The sequence below is a fragment of the Malaclemys terrapin genome, chromosome 1 (assembly GCF_027887155.1).
Source record: "Malaclemys terrapin pileata isolate rMalTer1 chromosome 1, rMalTer1.hap1, whole genome shotgun sequence".
NCBI classification, from domain to species: Eukaryota; Metazoa; Chordata; order Testudines; family Emydidae; genus Malaclemys; species Malaclemys terrapin.
Genome location: NC_071505.1, coordinates 294867475 through 294887607, shown reverse-complemented (window position 1 = coordinate 294887607; position 20133 = coordinate 294867475). Strand labels below are relative to the sequence as shown.

Here is a 20133-nt window from a genome sequence, read left to right as displayed (position 1 = left end):
TCATTTTTGTGTAATTCACCTTTTTGAAGTTAAATACTACTGTATTGGGTTTCTTTGGTATTTACATTATGATCACTATTACCAAGAGGTTCAGCTATATTCACCTCTTGGACCAGATCCTGTGTGCCACTAAGGACTAAGTCAAGAATTGCCTCTCCCCTTGAGGGTTCCAGGGCTATCTGATCCATGAAGCAGTCATTAGTGGTGTCTAAAAATTTCATCTCTGCATCCAATCCTGGCTACAAACACAGAAAACACAATAATAATTTGGGATTATGGTTAAAAGATACAAAACCAAGGGTAGGAATAAATGGACAGTTTTCAGAAGGGAGAGAGGTAAATAGTGGTGTCACCCAGGGGTCTGTTCTGGGACCAGTTCTATTCAACATATTCATAAGTCATCTGGAAAAAGGGGTAAACAGTGAGGTGGCAAAATTTGCAAATGATACAAAACTACTCAAGATAGTTAAGTCCAAAGCAGACTGAGAAGAGCTACAAAAGGATCTCACAAAACTGGGTGACTGGGCAATAAAATGGCAGATGAAATTCAGTGTTGATAAATGCACAGTAATGCACATTGGAAAACATAATCCAAACTATACATACAAAATGATGGGGTCTAAATTAGCTGTTACCACTCAAGAAAGAGATCTTAGGGGTCATTGTGGATAGTGTCTGAAAACATCCACTCAATGTGCAGCAGCAGTCAAAAAAGCTAAGAGAATGTTGGGAATCATTAAGAAAGGGATAGATAATAAGACAGAAAATATCAGATTACCTCTATATAAATCCATGGTATGCCCACATCTTGAATACTACATACAGATAGGTCGACCCATCTCAAAAAAGATATATTGGAATTGGAAAAGGTTCAGAAAAGGGCAACAAAAATTATTAGAGGTATGGAACAGCTTCCGTATGAGGAGAGATGAATACGATTGAGACTTTTCAGCTTGGAAAAGAGACGACTAAAGGGGATAGGACTGAGGTTTATAAAATCATGACTGGTGTGGGAAAAGTAAATAAGGAAGTGTTATTTACTCTCTCTCATAACACAAGAAGTAGGTGTCACCAAATGAAATTAATAGGTAACAGATTTAAAACTAACAAAAGGAAGTATGTCTTCACACAATGCAGCGTCAACCTGTGGAACTCCTTGCCAAAGGACATTGTGAAGCCCAAGACAATAACAGGGTTAAAAAAAAACTAGATAAATTCATGGAAGATAGCCATTGATAGACCTATTAGCCAGGATGGGCAGGGATGGTGTCCCTAGCCTCTGTTTGCCAGAAGCTGGGAATGGGCAACAGGGGATGGATCACTTGATGATTGCCTGTTCTGTTCATTCCCTCTGGGGCACCTAGCATTGGCCACTCTCAGAAGACAGGATACTGGGCTAAATGGACCTTTGGTCTGATCCAGTATGGCCGTTCTTATGTTATTTCAACTATCTTCATATTGACTGGGAACATTTCACTTCTCTACTGAGAATTTCACAATTGCTATCACCATCCTGGTCACGTGGTTGGTAGCATAATCCTACTGCTATACTCTTATTAATGAAACATGGAATTTCTATCCATGGAGTCTATGGTACTGTTTGATTCATTTAAGATTTCATTCATATTTGACTAGGCTTTCTTTCACATATAGTGCCACTCCCCCACCAATGCGACCTACTCTGTCATTCCTACATATTTTGTACCCTGGTATTACTATGTCTCATGGATTATCAACACAGCACCAGGTTTCTGTGATACCTATTATATCAATATCCTCATTTAATACCAGGCACTCAACTTCACAGATATCAGTATTTAGACTTCTTGCATTTGTATATAAGTGCTTACAAAATTTTTGATATTTAAAGCTATCTTCTCTGATAAGAGGAAGATGAAGATGGGATATTGCCTCTGATACCTGAACACAGGTGTTTACATCCTCCTTCTATAGGAATTCTGCCTCCCTAAAGATCTCGCTGTGGATCACATCTTTCAGTTTTCCCAGTGTCTTCTCCATTTTTGCATTAAGTAAATCATCCCCTTCAAAGGGTATGTCTTCTATTTTAAATCCGGTATTCAATGGGAGAGAAAACAAACATAAACCAAATATATCTTTGCAGAGCTATTGCAGATGCCAATGATCTTGAGGCAGTAGCAGGAACATCTGATGATGCCTTAAGAGTGTGTTTGGCCACGTTTTGGTCCTCTATCAAGGGCTGATATTAATTTCTTTTGCTCTTCTGGTAAAATGTTTAGTAACAGACATTGTCTCCCATAACAAACTGATATCTATCCATAACTGCTTAGTAGCTAGCTATGCACATGTTTAAGAAGAAGAAAAGAATTTTCTGCCCAGAGAATCCATTTTTTTTTTTTTGCTTCTTTATCAATGGGGGTGGAAAGTTAAAAAGCTGATCCAGACTTTTGCTGTGTTGCAGCTATAATGAGATTGGCTGAGGGTACACATGAAAACAATAAAATCCATCCTGTGGGATCTGACATAATTTGTCTGCCTTTTTAGAGATTGGTTGACACAAAGATGGTTTGGATCAAAGGATTTTGCAGTTGCCACAGCCATTCTAATACAGGCAAGGAGAATTTAGCATTGGCAGTAGACCCCAGAGCCAGTAGTCTCCAAAGCTACTGATGGCGATTTTTAAGTTGATGCCATCCTATCAACCGATTCATGAAACTGAATTATATCCTCAGAGGGAGAAGATGCTGTTGCTTCTGATGACATCATCACAGTAGATGAGCCACTCTGTATCTCTGTGACATCATGTTGAAAGTCCTTCTGTGGAGGTCCCTCCTGGTAATCTTCTTCTAAGAATATGTCCTGTTCTAATGGGGATGGGGAGAGAGGCATTCTGTAATTCACATCCACAGATTGCGTTGGAAGATGCTCCAGCACTGGAGAATTCAACATTCTAGACTGGTAAGGGGAAAGAGAAGAATACATCCAAGGAGGCATAGACCAGTCCTGCCAAGTTCCCCAAGCTGATATCATATTCCCATGAAGGATACAGTGGGAATCTGGCATTACCTCGTGCATAACAACTTTGCTGGGAGAAGGCTATCTTTGACATAATCATAGGAACCAGTTCAACCTCCAATTCCGGATCACACACTGAAGCCTTCGGCGCACCCCAAGAGTGGGAATATGCAGAGGATGCTCAAAGAAGAACCTGGAATTTCCATTCAAGGGAATATTTAAAATTTATTTTATTTTACATAATTTGGAACAAAAAACTGACATTTTTGAAATTTTCCAGAGAAGAACATTTTAGATTTTTGTTTCATTAAGGTCAAAACCATGTTTTTTTTTTTAATAAGGTCAAAGTAGTTTATATTTCATCTTTACTGAATTAACTTTTATAATTATATGTTGCATTATATCAATGTATAAACTATTATAGTATAAATTAAAAAACAAAATATAAAATTACATTTAAATTGGTATTCTAGATTGGTAATTGTCAGTTTGGTGATTGGTAACTGTTCAAAGTTTTTGCCCAGCTGTTCTACTTTGGTAGTCTCATCTTAGTCCCCTTTTGTTTTATTCATATAATAATTTAACACAATTTAAAGCCTTTCCACTGTCACCAGGACTTGAATACTACACTGTGTTACTGATCAGGATTGAGAAGATCTGCCAGATTTGTGAGAGAGCTTAAGCAGTGCCTGTGCAAACCGTGGCTGGCACTCATCTGGAATATTAATGTAATATTTTGCATATTGTCAACTCAATATTTATTTTTCTTAAAGCTCCAGCTTCTGGAGTCAGGGGATATCAGAATCTCACCTTTCATATTAAAACAAGTTTCTAGTTCTCATAGTTGCATTTAAAAAAAAGAAAAAAAGAAAATGTCAACCCTTAAGATTCAAAGGCGGCACAGAACGCAGATTTTTTTTAAATCTCAACTTTTGGGGCCAGACTCAGGATTTTTGAATGTTTGAGCTTGGCAGTACTATGTATAGTGTCTATCCTACATCAATACACTTTACAAAGGATTAATTTAAACTCCTATCAGCTTTGGGGAGCCATATCTTAACCCCAAGGCTATTCTTTCTCCATTAGTTATTTACATGGATGTTAAAATTGTCCTCATTTTAAAATAAAAAGGGAGAGAAATAGTATTTTTGACCATTAGAGTTCAAATGGAGTAGGGGCAACATCAAGACCACCAATAATCCATCCATTTATCAATGAATAATCAGACAAATTCAGGTTATCCGTATGAGTTATGGATCAAGACAAAAAAGCCAAGCATATTACTGATGATATCCTTCCCCAGTCCTGTTAAAGAAAAAACCCAATTAACTCCAGCTTTTTCCCTTGTTCAATATGTCATTAAAATCTGTGTCCCCTGGTGGAAGATACCCAACATAAAAATGAAGTACTATCCAAAGTTACACAAGACTGTTATTTGTGACACCACTTTTAGTGTTCTTAGTAAGATTTCCCAAGTTTTAAATGTACAAGGAGGACATACTAAAAGTTACTGTTTAGAGAAGTTTATGATTTTCAACAGGAATGAACATTTACTAACGTAAGAGTTAGACTTAAGTCAGCTCAAAGTCAAAGCAAGGAAAGAGGAGGTTACTTACCTGTAACTGGAAGTTCTTCGAGATGTGCGGTCCCTATCTGTATTTTATGCATGCACACATGTCCAGAACCAGAGAATTTGAAAGCAGTAGTGTCCATTGGTCCACACATGCACCCCTGCCTCTCCTCATGGTTTCGTCCGAGGTAATAAAGGGTGGGGTGGACCAACTGCATCTCCAATTACTTCACCACCACATATCCAACAGACCCATAGCAGAGGAGAAGGAGGGTGGGAAGTGGAATACTGATAGGGAACGCACCTCTCAAAGAGTCTCCAATTACAGGTAAACAACATCCTGTTCTTCTTCATGTGATGGTACCTATTGTATTCCACTGAGTGATTATCAAGCACTACCTAACTCAGAGGAGGTTGCGAGGATGAAGATGGAATGGTTGAACAGGGGACAGCCACACAAAAGGAGGCATCCACCATGGCGCAATGCATAGCAAAAGGTGTGTACTGAACTCCAAGTGGCTGCTCTATATATGTCCCAGAGCGGCACAACACAGAGGGAGGCTAGAGTCAAAGCCTGGGCTCTTGTGAAATGGGCCTTCATCCCAAGCAGGTCTGATAACAGAGTGTAATGAACCCCGAAATCCACTTGGAGATTTTCTGTGTGGAGACTGCCTGCCCTTTAACTCTTTCCGCTATTATGACAGTTGGGGGAGGGGGAATTTCCTGATTGGCCTTCCACCTACAGAAGACAAGACCAAGGACCGATGGACATCGAGGGAGTGGAGTTGCCATTCCTTTTCCGAGGAATAAGGCTTCAGAAAGAAAGCAAGTAAGCGAATGGATTAACACAAAACTGGGAGACTACCTTTGGTCAAAATTTGGGATGCAGGCTCAGAAAGACTTCATCTTTATAGAAAGTTGTGAAAGGAGGGTCCGCAGTCATGGTCTCAAGTTCACCAACCCTTCTAGCCAAAGTGACAGGAAAAAGGAAAGTGACTTTCATGAAAAGGAGGGACACAGAGCACAATGCCAGCAGTTCAAAGGGTGATTACATTAGTGCAGGTAGAACTAGGCTGAGGTCCCACTGGAGAGCGACGGGTGGGGAGATTCTCATGAGGCCTTTCCAAAACCTAGCAGTCAATGGAAGTGGAAAGACGGAATTTTCTTCCACAGGTGGGTGGACAGTGCTATCTGATGCTTAGTGGACCTTGAGAGAGTTGAGTGTGAGACCCAATGCCCTCAAGGACAGGAGGTAGTCCAGAAGAAGGGGAATTCCCACCACTTCTAGGGAAAGCCCCTTTTGTTGGGCCCAGGAAGCAAAGTGTTTCCACTTGGCCCGGTAACAATGTCTATTGGACTCTTTCGTGCTGCTAGAGAGGATGTTTTGCACCTCTGATGAACATGTCAGTTCTAGAGACGCTGTTCATACAAATACAATGCTCCAAGAAGCACTTGTGAATTGCCTGATCTTATGCTGCATCAGTAGAATGAGGAAAGTAGGGATGGAAACTGGGGGATGGGCAGACATGCGGAGGAAGTTGGGAAGCCAGAATTGTCTGGGCTAGCAAGGGGTGATCAGGATGACTGTCGCTCTGTCTCGTCTGATCTTGTGGTGTACTCATGGTAGGAGCGGAAGAGGTAAGGCATAGTTGATCTGGTCTGACCAGGGGAGTATGAGAGCATCGCCCTGAGAAGGGAGATCAAGACACCCTCCGACCCCGCAGCAGCACGTGCTTGCATTTGTTGTTGACGGGGGAGACAAAAAGGTCTCTGGTCAGAGTCCCCCATTGGTCAAAGATGTCACGTACCACAGTGTCATGGGATTCCCACTCATGGTCGATCACAAAATGTCTGCTGAGCAAGTCTGCAATAACATTGTGTCCCCGGGAGATAGACTGCAGATAAGAGAATCTAGTGGATGATGCACCAATTCCAGAGGTTGACTGCGTCCGTACACAGTTGACGTAGTAAACATTGACATTGTTGTCCAACATGATAAGAACAAAATGGTAATGGATGAATCGGAGAAATACTTGGCATGCCTTCCTTATAGCCCTGAGTTCCAGAATGTTGATGTGCATCCTGGATTCCCATGGAGTCCATGTTCCCTGTATCATGTGATTGCCCATATGCACTCCTCAACCTATGAGGGATGAGTTGGCGATCGTCTTGTCTGGGGAAGATGGGAGAAAGGGAACCCCTATGTAAACCTGTCATGGGTCTGTCTACCAGTGGAGGGGAGTACCCAGAGTAGGACATGAGGTCGACGGCATGATGCATGGGTGAGTAAATCTTCTGGAGCCACATCTGGAAGCAGTGAAGGTAAAGGCAAGCGAAGGCAGTGACGTGTATGCACGAAGCCATGTGGCCAAGGAGGGACAGGTAGGTCCTGGCTGGGACAGAATTGTTGACAACATGGGCTATGAGTTCTTGCAGAGTCTGGAACCTGTCCATCGGTAGGCAGGCTCATGCTGTGACTGAGTTAATGTAGGCCCCTATAAAGTCTATGGGTTGTTTGGTCCAAGGCTGATTTTTCAACATTGATGCTGACTCCAAGGGAGGAAAGGAGGCTGAGCTACATGGAGGTTGAAACTTGGGCTTCGCATCTGTATCGTGCTGCCAGGAGCCAATTGTCAAGATAAGGGAACACAAGGACCCCATAATGCCTGAGGTATGCCACCATGACTGAGAAAACCTTGGTGAAGACCCTGGGAGTGGTGGTGAATCCTCATGTAAGGACCCTGTACTGAAAATGGTGTGAGCTGACCATGAACCTCAGGTACTGTCCGTGGGCTGTATGAAAGTCTATCTGAAAGTGGGCATCTTGCATACTGAGAGCTGTTCACCACATGCCTTTTTCTAATGATGGGATGATCGCTGCTAACTTGACCATACGAAACTTGGGCATGAGGATGAAGCAATTGAGAAGGCACAGGTACAGAATAGGTCTCCATCCACCTTTCTTTTGGGGTATTAGGAAGTTGAATAGGAACCCCATCCCTTGGTATTCCAGAGGAACCCATTATATAGCTCCTCTTTGTAGTAAGGAATTCACCTTTAGGGTGAGGATGTTGTTGAGAGAGTGATCCCTCAGGGTGGATAGGCTGTGGATGAGATAGCATGATGAACTCAATTGTATAGCCACGTGGATGACATTTTGCACCCCTTTGTCCATTGTTATTGCACTCCAATCTGATAGAAAGAGTGCTAGGCAACCCCTGAAAGGAGTGGGGGGTTCTATGGCAGTAAGCGAGGCTCTCTAAAGTAGTGGTTCTCAACCAGGGGTCTGGGGCCCAACTGGGGGGGCCGCAAACAGGTTTCAGGGGGTCAGCCATACAGGGCCAGCATTAGACTTGCTGGGGCCCAGGGCAGAAAGCCTAAGCCCCGCCGCCCGTGGCTGGGGCCCAGGGCAGAAAGCCTAAGCCCCGCCGCCCGGGGCTGAAGCTGAAGCCTAAGCAAATTAACTTTGCAGGGCTCCCTGTGGCATGGGGCCCCTGGCAATTGCTCTGTTTGCTACCCCCTAACATGGGCCCTGGCTTTTATATGCAGAAAAACAGTTGCTGTGGCACAGGTGGGCCATGGATTTTTTAGAACATGTTGGGGGGTGGGGGGGAGCCAAGAAAGAAAAAGGTTGAGAACCCTGCTCTACAGTTCCTCAGAAAGATCTTTTCTATGGGAATTGCATCTGGCAGGAAGAAGATTGTGAAGGTGGACCCGGAGAACAAGATCTTTGAGTCTTTTGACACTTCTGTGGTGGTTTGTACAGCCTCTAATGGAAAAACTGGAGGTTCTGTAACATTGTGCGGGCAGTGGACAGTAGAATTTATGCTTGGGAGCAGGTGTGTAAATACCCAAGGTACAAAGTGTAGCTCTCTAATCTTTGAGGGCATGGAGAAAAATCATCTGTTTTCTGGTTAAACAGATAGGATCCACTGAAAGGCAGGTTTTCAGTGGTATTTTGCAATTCCCTGAGGAAACCAGAGGAACAGAGCCACAATTCCCTCCGCATGACTATGCCTGAAGCCACAGAGTGCGATGCAGTATCTGCCACATCCACAGCTGATTGAAGGGATGTCCTTACTACCAATTTCCCTTCCTCTATTGCCTAGAAGTGGGTCCGGTCTTGCTGCAGCAGTTTTTCAGCAAAGTCCTCTAGTTCGCTGTAATGCAGGAAATTGTGTTTGGCAAGTAATACCTGATCATTCAAAATCCTGAATTGAAGGCTGGCTGAGGAGAAGACCTTGTGAGCCAAAAGGTCCAACCGCTTGCCCTCCTTATTGGATTAAATGGAGCATGGGCGCTGTTGTTTGGACTGTTCCGACGCTACCTAGCCCACAAGTGAATTGAGGATGGGAGGGGGTGCAAGAAAAGAAACTCAGATCCCTTAACTGGTACATAGTAGCATTTTTCTACCTCTTGAGAGTAGGCGTATTGTGGCTGGTGTATGCCAAACTGTTCTAGCTGGCTCGAGGGTGACATTGTTAATTGGCAGAGTAACTCTACTCAGTGCTGATGAGTGAAAGATGTCCAGCAGCTTACATTGAGTGCCTTGGATCTCCTCCAGAGGGATGTGAAGCTCTCCTGCCACTCTACACAGGAGATCTAGGCCAGCATGACAGAGCCGGAGGATGTTATGGTGGGCCCCATGGTACAGGGAACCAGTGGCTCTGTGGCAGCTGGAATGGAGGGATATTGCCACAATATAGAAGGCTCCTTAGATATTCGTAGTGGTGGTAATGGATGGACAGTCCCTGCCCCCATCTGACTCTTTCGAAGATGAAGACTTGGACACCTGTTCCATCAGCAGTACCGTTGGAGCTGGTGGAAGCATATAGGCCATCGGAGCATGGGGTGCCTCAGCTGTGGCATGTCATGAGTGGGAGATATAGTCTCCCTAAAAGTAGAAGGCTCCAGAAGGCATGGAGACCTCAGCTTTCCTAGAACAAATACTTCTTGGTATTTGGTACTTTTCCTGACCTCCCTGGTATTAAGGGTACTCTTTCTTCACCGGGAACCAGAGCAGTGGTTTTCCCCAGAGCCGACAGTTCTTGTAATCTATGGGGTGCCGATACTGACAGGATATGAAGTTCAGTACCTGATACTGGCTTGTGCGGTCTCTTCTTGTGTTTTACAGCACGCTCCCTCCCCATGACTGGAACTCGTGGAAGGAGTGTCCCCTCTCTCAGGTTTGGGTGAAAACTTACTGCCATGCTTATGTGCATGCTTCCTTACCTCCTGACTAGGCCCCAGCACGGGATCCACAGTGGTGGTCTGCCGGTGCCAGACTCAGATTCTGTAGCTGGATGCACACTCCTAGCTCTCTCTCAGGCTGATGTACCGGGGAGCTGTCCAGCCTAGGTCAGAATGAGGTCTCATGGCAACTTCCATGAGGTGCTTCCAGAGGTGGACAGCCCAGCCTTCTCGGGTAAGGCTGGGGAAGGACTGCACCTGGATGCAATGTGGTGAGAAGGAATTGGAGATGCGGTTGTCCATCCCACCATCACCTCAGACTAAACCATGAGGTAAAGCCAAGGGCGCATGCACGGACCAATGGACACTACTACTTTCAAATTCTCCAGCTATAGATGAATGGTGCATATGTGTAAAACCTCAGTGGACTACAATTGGGACCATCACTCGAAGAAGAACAACAGTACCTATATAGCAACATTCTGTATACACCTTTTCATTCTGAGTTACGATTCCAACCACCGTTTACTCCATCTACCCACCCCTCTTTCCTTCTCCTCTTCATGGCTGCATATTCTGTCCCCTATACTCTTAGACTGGATCGTAGTTGAAAATTCTGCAGTGAGGTGATGTTATCACATTACTATACATCAAGAAAGCTTTGTAAAATCATGCCATCGTCCACCTTTCTTTCATTTATGTAATATCCCAATCAAAATTTAAGTAATGCTTTTCAATCCATTTTCTCAAGTCCCTTGTATATTCGGTAGCAGTATTGCTGATATACTACCAAGCCATTACAATACTCCTGTGGGGGTGGGGAAGCAGTAAAGGGAGGGAAGGGATAGTAGTAATGAAAGACTTTTAATACATTAAATATATTGCCATGTTCTGTTTCATTCAATAACCCAATTTAAATACAATTGTGAAGTAAGTTAAGATAGAACAGAAGATTTATTGCATTCAGTGTGGGCACTGCTGAAGACCCTAAGGAGACTGAAGTTGATTTCTTTATGAACTTTAAGCTTCTGAACACAAAAGATTAAAATCCTTACTGTATGGCTCCTTGAGCATTGCCGGTGGTGATAGTTTGATAAAATAATCAAGGACACATAACAGTAACTGGAAAGAGATCACCAGGTCATCTTCCATTTGCAATACTTTTCCTGAAAATGTAAAAAAAGAAGGACTTTATGAGTCAATGCTTGGAGTTTAAAATAAAATTATTCCTGACAGAAGGTTTCACCTCAAAACCACTGTTAATGGATTCTAGAAAATGTCACCTAGGATGTGAGCATGTCTGAAGTTTGATGTATTTAGCCATGCATGATTTGTAAGGATTTATCACTGTGGAAAGAACATACATAGCTAATTCATATTTTTTTTCTTAAACTGTGAATGAAGTTCTTATTTTCCAGCACATGACTTTTTTCTCCCCCACACACACTTTTTACTCAAGAAGGACACTGTAGACAACTACTTCGCCTTCATGCATCACTATTTTCTATTTATGTAATTTTTCCCCCTTTTCTGTTCTCCAATTACTACTTAAACTTGGTTTTACAAAAAATACTTAACTTCTCTTCATTTATACAGTCAGTTAAAAGCACAGCAATTGTTATATTCCAAGCTCAGGTTAGTCAGGCTGTCCAAACAGTCTTTGTGATAGGTGATATACTTACAAGTTATAGAAGTAGAAGAATTAACAGCACTTGAAAAATTAACAGTACACGGTGTCTACAGTTTAACAGTTATCCTTACCATTAGGACTAGAAGGTTACCACCTAGGCTCGTTTCCAGCCTCAGTTTGACTGAGCTCATCTACTTCCAAACCTCTTACAGAACTTTTTTATTGACCTTCCTATACCTGGTAGAATTTTACCCCTTCCTCATGACTCTCAAAAAGGCAAAGCAAAAAACCTCCCATAGCCTTACTTTATGGCTATATTCAAGAATTTTAGGAGGAAACAAAAATGCCATTGTTTCAGCTGCTCCTAAGCAGGTTTTATTGACAGTTGTAAACACAGGAGCTTTGTATACACTAGGACTCCCGCTGGTGCAAATGAACTAATTCTGGACCAATGAGGATTTTTAAAATAAATTCTTTAGTGTAGAATAGTGGTTCCCAAACTGGGGTTCGAGAACCCTTGGGGGTTCACGAAATGTTACAGGGGGTTCTCGGAAAAAAATTCCCTAATGGCGTCGAGAGCTATCCCTAGGGACCCCGGGCAGCACAGGGCCAGCAGCCCGGAGCCCCTGGACTTCCAAGAGCTAAGCAGATCAAAGCAAGCATCTCTATCACACTGAGGAGATTTAAACTTCAAGACTCCTTATAAGAAATGGAAAGGGAGGTGGATATTTTTTGCTGTTTTGAAAATTAAATAGGCAGCTAGTATTGTTTTTAAAATTATGATGACGAACAAGTTTAAGCTTTGTTTTAACATGCACTGTTTGTCTGGACTGCTCAAGACCTGAATGCCTGTGTAGGAGGAACTCTTTGAGTTGGCTTCTTAAATACCTTCATGCTGTTTCATATCTGATACTCTTTGATGAAACATAGGAGCCTTGTCTTATAACAGGCTTATTCAAAGTGATACAAGCTACAAAAGTGAGATCTTGGAAGAGTGTTGCCATTTTCATAATGTAATAAAAATACTGTAATGATAAATAAGAACATAAGAATGACCCTACTGGGTCAGACCAAGGGTCCATCTATCCCAGTATCCTGTCTTCCAAGAGTGGCTAGTGCCAGGTGCCCCAGAGGGAATGAACAGAACAGGTAACCATCAAGTGATCCATTCCCTTAGGCTCATTCCCAGCTTCTGGCAACAGAGGCCAGGGACACGTAATAATAATTAGTGTGTAAAAAGCATGTCATAAAAACAAATTTTGTATTTCCAAGATCACTGCTTTTATAATTTATACTCAGGTAAACGAGAAAGTCCCTGGAAATATTCATTTTTAGGAGGGGGTTCTCGTGAGACTTGACATTTTAGTGAAAGGGGTTCACAGGTTAAAGTTTGGGAACCACTGGAGTAGAAGATGCTTCAGATGCTGATTGTACTGCTATAACAATATGGTGTTGGCCTCCTATCCTTAACTAAGGCCCAAGCCCTTCACAGAGTGAGTCTTACCACAGTGAATAAACAATTTTACAAACTTCTCCAGGTCCATTTAAAAATATATAAATAAAATACTGGTCACTTTTAGGCAGCCATTTCCATGAAATAGGGGCAATTATTTAAAAAACAAAAACCCCACACATTCCACCCTTAAATCCAAGTGGCCAGAACAGCAACAGCCTCCTAAAAGGCAGGAAAGATATCACATACCATATTCAAACTTCCCAGTCCATAATACCAGCTAATAGAACAGCCAAACAGGGTCTTGCTTCTTGTATTGGAGATATCAAACAAAAAGTTTATAAATTCACTCCATTAAAAGAAATTAAAATAATTCTACTATAAACATAATTTACCTTTCGCCAACAAAAAAGTGATCCAGGAAGTTTTCAGAACCAATGGAAAACTCAATTCAGCAGAAGTCCTATACACAGACAACAAAGTAGTAAAAATTTCACAGCAACCGTTCTACAACAATTCTGAATATAGTCTCTGGAGAATCACTTGAGTCTGTGGACGCATTCATTTAGGGCAACACAGGAAGTTTTCCTACACTTTAAGGTTTATTAGTATCAATACATTCTGAATGGAATTAAAACTACAAACAAATTTTGAAATGGAAAGGTTAACTGTTCTTATTCCATTCAAGAAATTCTAAGCATTAATGTATGGGTGAAGGAAGTGAACGTTTATAATTTACTCAAATTATTGGGAGTATTAGTAAATTATTATTATTTCTCTTGCTCATGACTTTGACAAAAAGGTCCTATTCTCCAGTCACAGCATTAACTCAATCTAATTTTGGGAGCAGACAATATTTCCTCTCATCTATTACTATGTTTATGAAGCTCATCCTGGCACTGTTAGTTTCTTCCATGCTGATCCATAAACCAGCAGGTGGAGATATTCAGGGTGCAAGTGGCACCATCAATACACTGACCAAGTATATCACTTCTGCAAATTTCTTCATTTCCCACTGAAACTCACCAAGTCCCTGCTCAATCTAAACTAGTCACATGACATGTTGGTGCCATCAATAGATGGGTTTTTTGTATACACTTTAGAAATAAGTAGTTAGAAAAGTAAAATACTAACATATGTTTTGGATCGCCTCCTAAATTTTATATATATAAATTATAAAAGTCAAACTTACTGACTGCTGGGTTGTATTATGTAGATAAGTCCACAAGTCCTAGAAAAAAAATTCAGTTCCTTACTTCGCATATCTTTCTCAATCTAAAACAAATGTGTAGCAATATGTATTTCTGCTGTATTTAGCTGAAACAAAGGCCACCTCAGAAAATGTCAGTTATTGTAATTAAAGAACATTGCCAATCTATTTTACAAGTGTCACAAACAGACACAATGGGCTGGTTATAACTAGTAGTTTTACAAGGAGCAGCTCTTGTTGGAAAGCTTATATCAAACCTCACATAATAAAGCAATATAAAAACGTGATCTATTAAGTAATCATCATATTTTCCCAGAAAGCCAGGATTTACATACACGTTATTTTCCAATGTCTTGTAAATAAATAGAGTCTGTAGTACACTCTCAAACCACTGGATGAAATGTGTCTTGAGACTGTTTCACAGTCTTTATTGTATCAATGTTAAAATCTCAGGATTCTGTTGAAAGAGTCTTACCATATCAATTTCTTCTTAAAACCACAGGCTCTTGGAGTCAAGCAATTAAAAGAGACTCAACTCTCATTTTAAAAATAAGTTGCCCTAGCCCTCATGGTTGAGGGGGAGAATAGAAACCACTAAAAATATGACCCAAGTGTGCAACCTAAAGGCTCAGGAACCAGAAGTCAAAAACCTTAATAATAATAATAATAATAATTGTAAAGCCTCATGATTGAGTCAAAAACTCAAATTTTTGAATGCCTGAGGTTGGCAATACTGTTTTAAATTTTATCTTTCTAATCTGCCTCACAGTCTCTTCTTCTATAATGTCACTGTCCAAACATTTTACAGAAAAAAGGTCAGAGGGGAAAAAAAGAGGAATGGGTGGGAAAAGACACCAGACAAATATTCAGGGGCAGGATTTAAAAGGAAAAAGGGAATATGCAGATTAAGTGACATTTTTATACTTCAGAAAAGACCTATGGTTAGGGTTGCCAACTGCTTAATTGCACAAACGCAAACACCCTTGCCCTGCACTGTCCTGCCCCTTCCCCAAGGCCACGCACCTCCCCATTCCTGACCAATGGGAGCTGTGGAGTCAGCGTTCAGGGCAGGAGAAAGCATGCAGAGACCCCCTGGCCGCACCTCCTCCTAGGAGCCATTGCCGGACATATCACTGCTTCCGGGAGTGGCGCGGAGCCAGGGCAGATAGGGAGCCTGCCTTAACCCTGCTGCACGGCCGGACTTTTAGTGGCCTAAAATCTCCCAGATTGGCTTCAGTAGCCTCCAGGAGATCAAGCCCGATCAAGCCTGGGTCACTCATGGCCAAACCAGGATGGTTGGCAACCCTACCTATGGTAGGTCTGAGAAAAAATATTTAGGACTTTCCATCTTCTATACTGACCATCAACGCAATGATAAACTGGATTAGATTTAAAGAACAAAGAATTGATATTACCCATTTAGGAAAGCAAATCAATCATGTCCCTTTAGGCAATGGGGAGTATCAATAGGACATGCAGCAGCAAAACCTGCTGGAGTGTTGCTAAGCAACTGAAAAGAATTTCCTTACATGAAAGGAATAGTTGCCTAACATAGGAGGAGAAATATGATTGGGGGGGGGAAGGGAGGGAGGAGAGCAAGAACAGTGTATACCATGGGCAAGAGATAAAAGCCAACTTGTAGGCAGCCAGCTTAGTAGTATGTTTGAATTTCACAGCTAACAAACATGAAAATGCAGACCACCAAGAACTGAAGACTGAAATCACTTATGGCTATTCAGTGGCCCTGTCTCTATGCTTGGTTTGGTTGCTTGTGCCCCAATGGCTGACGATATCCATACAATACACCTTCACAGTCATCCTAAAGGGATACTTTAGAGCCATGAGACATTTTTTGGTGATGCATTGGTACAAGAGACCGTAACAGTTCAATGTCACAAAACTGAAAAATACTTTAGCACTGTAGCAACTCTGTCGATGCCACAAGACTTGTGGCACTCTTGCACTGATGCTCAGTGCTGTGAAGTATCTCTCACTGAAGACTGCAATCAGAAAGGAATTTAAGAGTATTCTAAGGAGAGCTTGAGGTACTGGCATGAGGTACACACTAGCACTTCAACGGAGCAAAAATCTTTGAGAGCTAGGAGAGTTCACCCTGTCCCAATAAACTCAAGAATAGCAAATTGGCTATATTTCTGTCCTTGGAGAAATATCAAAATTCTAAGAGTTCTCTAAAGCAAAAAAAATCTTTAATCTGGTTTAAAAAAAAAAAAATCTACACAGAAGACTTAAATCTGTACCATTCACTTTCAGTGTCTCCTTTCCTTCCGCCTCAGAAAAGGCTACTGCTTTAAATTAATTAATTTTGGGTTAGAGTTATGCAAGACTGTCTATTTCCTCATATCACATTGCTGTATTTGTGATCAGCTGTGGCACTCAAAATGGCTCATACCCTTAATACACAAGGAAGGGAGCTGCTGACAGACCATTTCCCATAAGCCTTCAGCTGTACAGCGTCTTTCAGTATACTCAATTCAGACAGCAACCAGGTTATCAGGTGTAAAGATGCTGGGTCATTGTTCTAAGAGACTGTCAGGTGGAATGGGTAAGGTGACTGGAGTCTGTGTTGATCAGATAAATTTAACACCAGAATTGCCTGGCTCATGCTGGGGCTATCATGATACACCCTGTATCCTTGCCTCAGGACCCTCAAATCTCAACATTTTTCTCAGGCATTTGGGGAGAGGATAGGATGTGAACTGAATGAGATTACTTAGGTGGTGAGGTTTTCAGGGGCAGTTTATCTGTGCCATGCCTAAAAAAGGAGGCTGGAGGCCCCTGGTGTTACCATAGTACAAATAATAACAACAGAAGCAACAACAGGATGGTCTTATAATGCAGTACAATAGTTATGGTATAAACATTATAGTGTTTCTGTATAACTGATTTTAAGATACTGGGAAATATGCCTAAAGTTTAGGATGGGCACTTCTAGTACATATGTTTTAGAAATCAAAATAAATGTTGTCAGCTAAAAATGAATCCATCAGTTCAAACAAAAAAATTGTGATTTTTACCTTTCAAACTTGTGATATAGTGCAGATAATACATCATACTTCTTATTCAGTCGTGATACATTACTATCAACTTTAGTGCTTATGGTATCCATGTTAACATCCATCTCTCTCAGCAACCGAAAACATGTGCACACACTGCAAGAAGACAGATGAGAGATTATGAGATCTGTTTCTTTAAAACAAAACAAACAAGAACATTACCTTACAGTAACTGGTTCTTTAAGAGGTGTTGTACACACACATTTCACGTTTGGTGTACATACTTTTCATATGCTCACAAAGTTCTTTTTAGCTAGCAGTGTCTAATGGGGCCAGGATTGCGCCTTTTATGCCCTCATAGCTCCCTCTTCCCCAGAATATAAAGATCAGAGTGGGTCCAACCTTATCTCAGTTTCTCCGCAAATACAGACTCTCATCAGAGTGGATGAGAATCCTGTGGATTCTCTCTATATGATGTTACCAGAACAAAGTTTAAGAACCAGTGTTACTGTAGGGTAAGTATCTGCTCTCTGAGTGATTGCCCACACAGATTCAACTCTTTGTGATTAACAAACAGTTGCCTATTTACCTGCAGGTGGGTATAAGGAGTCTATCAGAAGGCAGCCCTGCCTGGAGTGCTATCCTATTACATGTCACAGCACAACCTATGCTTCTGCCTCCATTTCCCTTTCAATGGTTCCCAAAAATATACAAAAGCATTCCAAGTATACATAGGCTCCCTTACAGAGTTAATTTATTACAAAAGCAAACTCCATGCTACAAACCATAGCAAACCAACTCGCCAACATTCCATCAACAAACAGTCCCAATATCTCTCACCATGATCTGTATCTCAGTACACCTCCAGCATCCCACACCATGCCTCACTCCCAGGTATTGTTTTGGGGTCATTAACAATGCCTCACCCAAGCCTTCAGCTTTCGTTGGCCCCATGGTTTCAGCTCTCCAGCTCAGAGAGCCAGTAGGCTCTCCCTCTGATGCTCTCAGCCTTCAAGCCCTCTCCAGCCTTCTTTGGTCATGGCTCTCTGGCTCAGGAAGGCCAGCAAGCTAGTTCCTCCAGTGATTTCTTGCAATTTCTCCCTCTTTCCAGGGAGGGCCAGCAGAAAGCTTTCAGTTCTCTGCAACTTTCCCCAGACCTCCTCCAGTCTCCTGACTCCCAGAGAACCCTCACACTTGCCCTTTTCCTGCCTAAACCAGGCAGCTCTCACCTGCCCCTTTCCTGAGTGACCCTTGCTAACTGCTCTCCCACTTACTAGGCCCAGGTACCCTCTTTTAAGCATATTTAGGAGGCAGCTGATGAGTCACGCATGCACTAGACACCCCTTCCACTTAAAGGGGCCAGTCACCCTGTGACAGTCTTTTTTAACTAGTCATGCAGGACAGCCCTACAGAAATGGTATTCAAACCTCTGGTCTGCACTAGGACTTTTTGGTGCTCTGATAATAGAAATAGTGAACAGTAAATGTGTGGACCAAGCTCCACATTGCTGTTCTACTCATCTCAGGTATGGAAACTACCCAAACAGGCAGCCAAGGCAGCTTGAGTCCTAATGGAATGAGCGCTAGTATGGTCAGGGAATTTTTCCTCACTAACTGATAAGTTCTTATGCAGTCAAAAAACCACCTGAATAACCTTTACGTGAATGGTGCTGCCAGGGCCGGCTCCAGGGTTTTGGCCGCCCCAAGCAGCCAAAACCAAAAAAAAAAAGCCGCGATCGCGATCTAAAAAAAGCCGCGATCGCGATCTGTGGCGGCAATTCGGCGGGAGGTCCTTCACTCCCAGGCGGAGTGACGGACTCTCCGCCGAATTGCCGCTGAATACCTGGAACTGCCGCCCCTGTCCGGAACGGCCGCCCCAAGCACCTGCTTGAGAAGCTGGTGCCTGGAGCCGGCCCTGGGTGCTGCCCTTTGACTGTCAAATGTCATTAATAGCCTATGTGTGTTCCTGAACAATTTTAGTTTATCTAAATAAAATGACAACGTCTAGCATGCAAAGCTTTGGAAAGAAAGTCACTTGGTGAACAGACCAATTTATATAGAATTTTGAGACTATCTTGGGCAGGAACTTTGGGTGAGGTCTAAGGGTACTCCCAGCATTCTGAAATACCATAGACAGGGGACCTGACATACAAGCCTGTATCTCTCCTACCCTCCCACCTGATGCAACATCCACCAGGAAATCAGTTTTCATTGAGAGGTGGTAAAAGGAGCAGGTTACTAAGGGCTCAAAGAACACTGCTAGTCCTATATTCAGATTAAAGGAGGGAGGCAGCACCCAAACCGGGAGGTGGGGGGAAATACATGCATGAATCCCTCAGGAATTTTGTTACTGTAGGATGTGAAGACAGCATGGCTTACACATAATTCTGCAAAATGAACTTTCATTTTGAGTTGATGAAGAGTCCAGATTGCCTTCAAATAAGTTGCCCAGTATTGTTGAAACTGGAGATGTCAGTGGTGAAAGCTGTTGCTGAGATATCTTGATGGAAAAATCTCTTAGGAAACCTTTCAATCAAATTGACTTACAGAACTAAACTGTTCTGGAGTAGAATGTTCTGAACCTCAGCTGTACAGCGTCTTTCAGTATACTTAATTCAGACAGCAACCAGGCTATCAGGTGTAAAGATGCTGGGTCATTGTTCTAAGAGACTGTCAGGTGGAATGGGTAAGGTGACTGGGGTCTGTGTTGATCAGATAAATCTAATACCAGAATTGCCTGGCTCATGTTGGGGCTATCATGATACACCCTGCATCCTTGCCTCAGGACCCTCTGAGGGTAAGGCTAGAAGGAACTAGTCCAGTGGCTCTCAACAAGGGGTATAAATACCCCTGGGGGTACACAGAGGTCTTCCAGAGAGGACTCAGCTCATCTAGATCAGTGTTTCTCAACCTGTGGGTCACAGCCCCCAGGGGGGTCATGGAACAGGTTTAGGGCAATTGTAAGTGCAGGGTCGGCATTAGGGGTGGCAAGCAGGGCAACACCCCAGGGAGCCCAGCAAATCTAAGTTACATACTTCAGCCCCGCCACCTGTGGCTCAGGCTTCAGACAAGG

At 42.5% G+C, this 20133-nt stretch overlaps 1 protein-coding gene across 6 annotated transcripts in view; it reads right to left on the bottom strand.

Moving 5' to 3' along the window:
* Nucleotides 1-20133, bottom strand: part of RB1 (RB transcriptional corepressor 1) — a 161066-nt gene that overhangs the window by 114655 nt on the left and 26278 nt on the right. For all 6 annotated transcript variants that reach the window (XM_054014743.1, XM_054014715.1, XM_054014722.1 and 3 more), the window contains exons 4-7: nt 17083-17217; nt 14030-14068; nt 13233-13300; nt 10810-10920 (exon numbers count right to left, since the gene is read on the bottom strand). In XM_054014743.1, coding sequence (XP_053870718.1) covers nt 10810-10920; nt 13233-13300; nt 14030-14068; nt 17083-17217 — 353 coding nt within the window. The remainder of the gene's footprint in view (nt 1-10809; nt 10921-13232; nt 13301-14029; nt 14069-17082; nt 17218-20133) is intronic.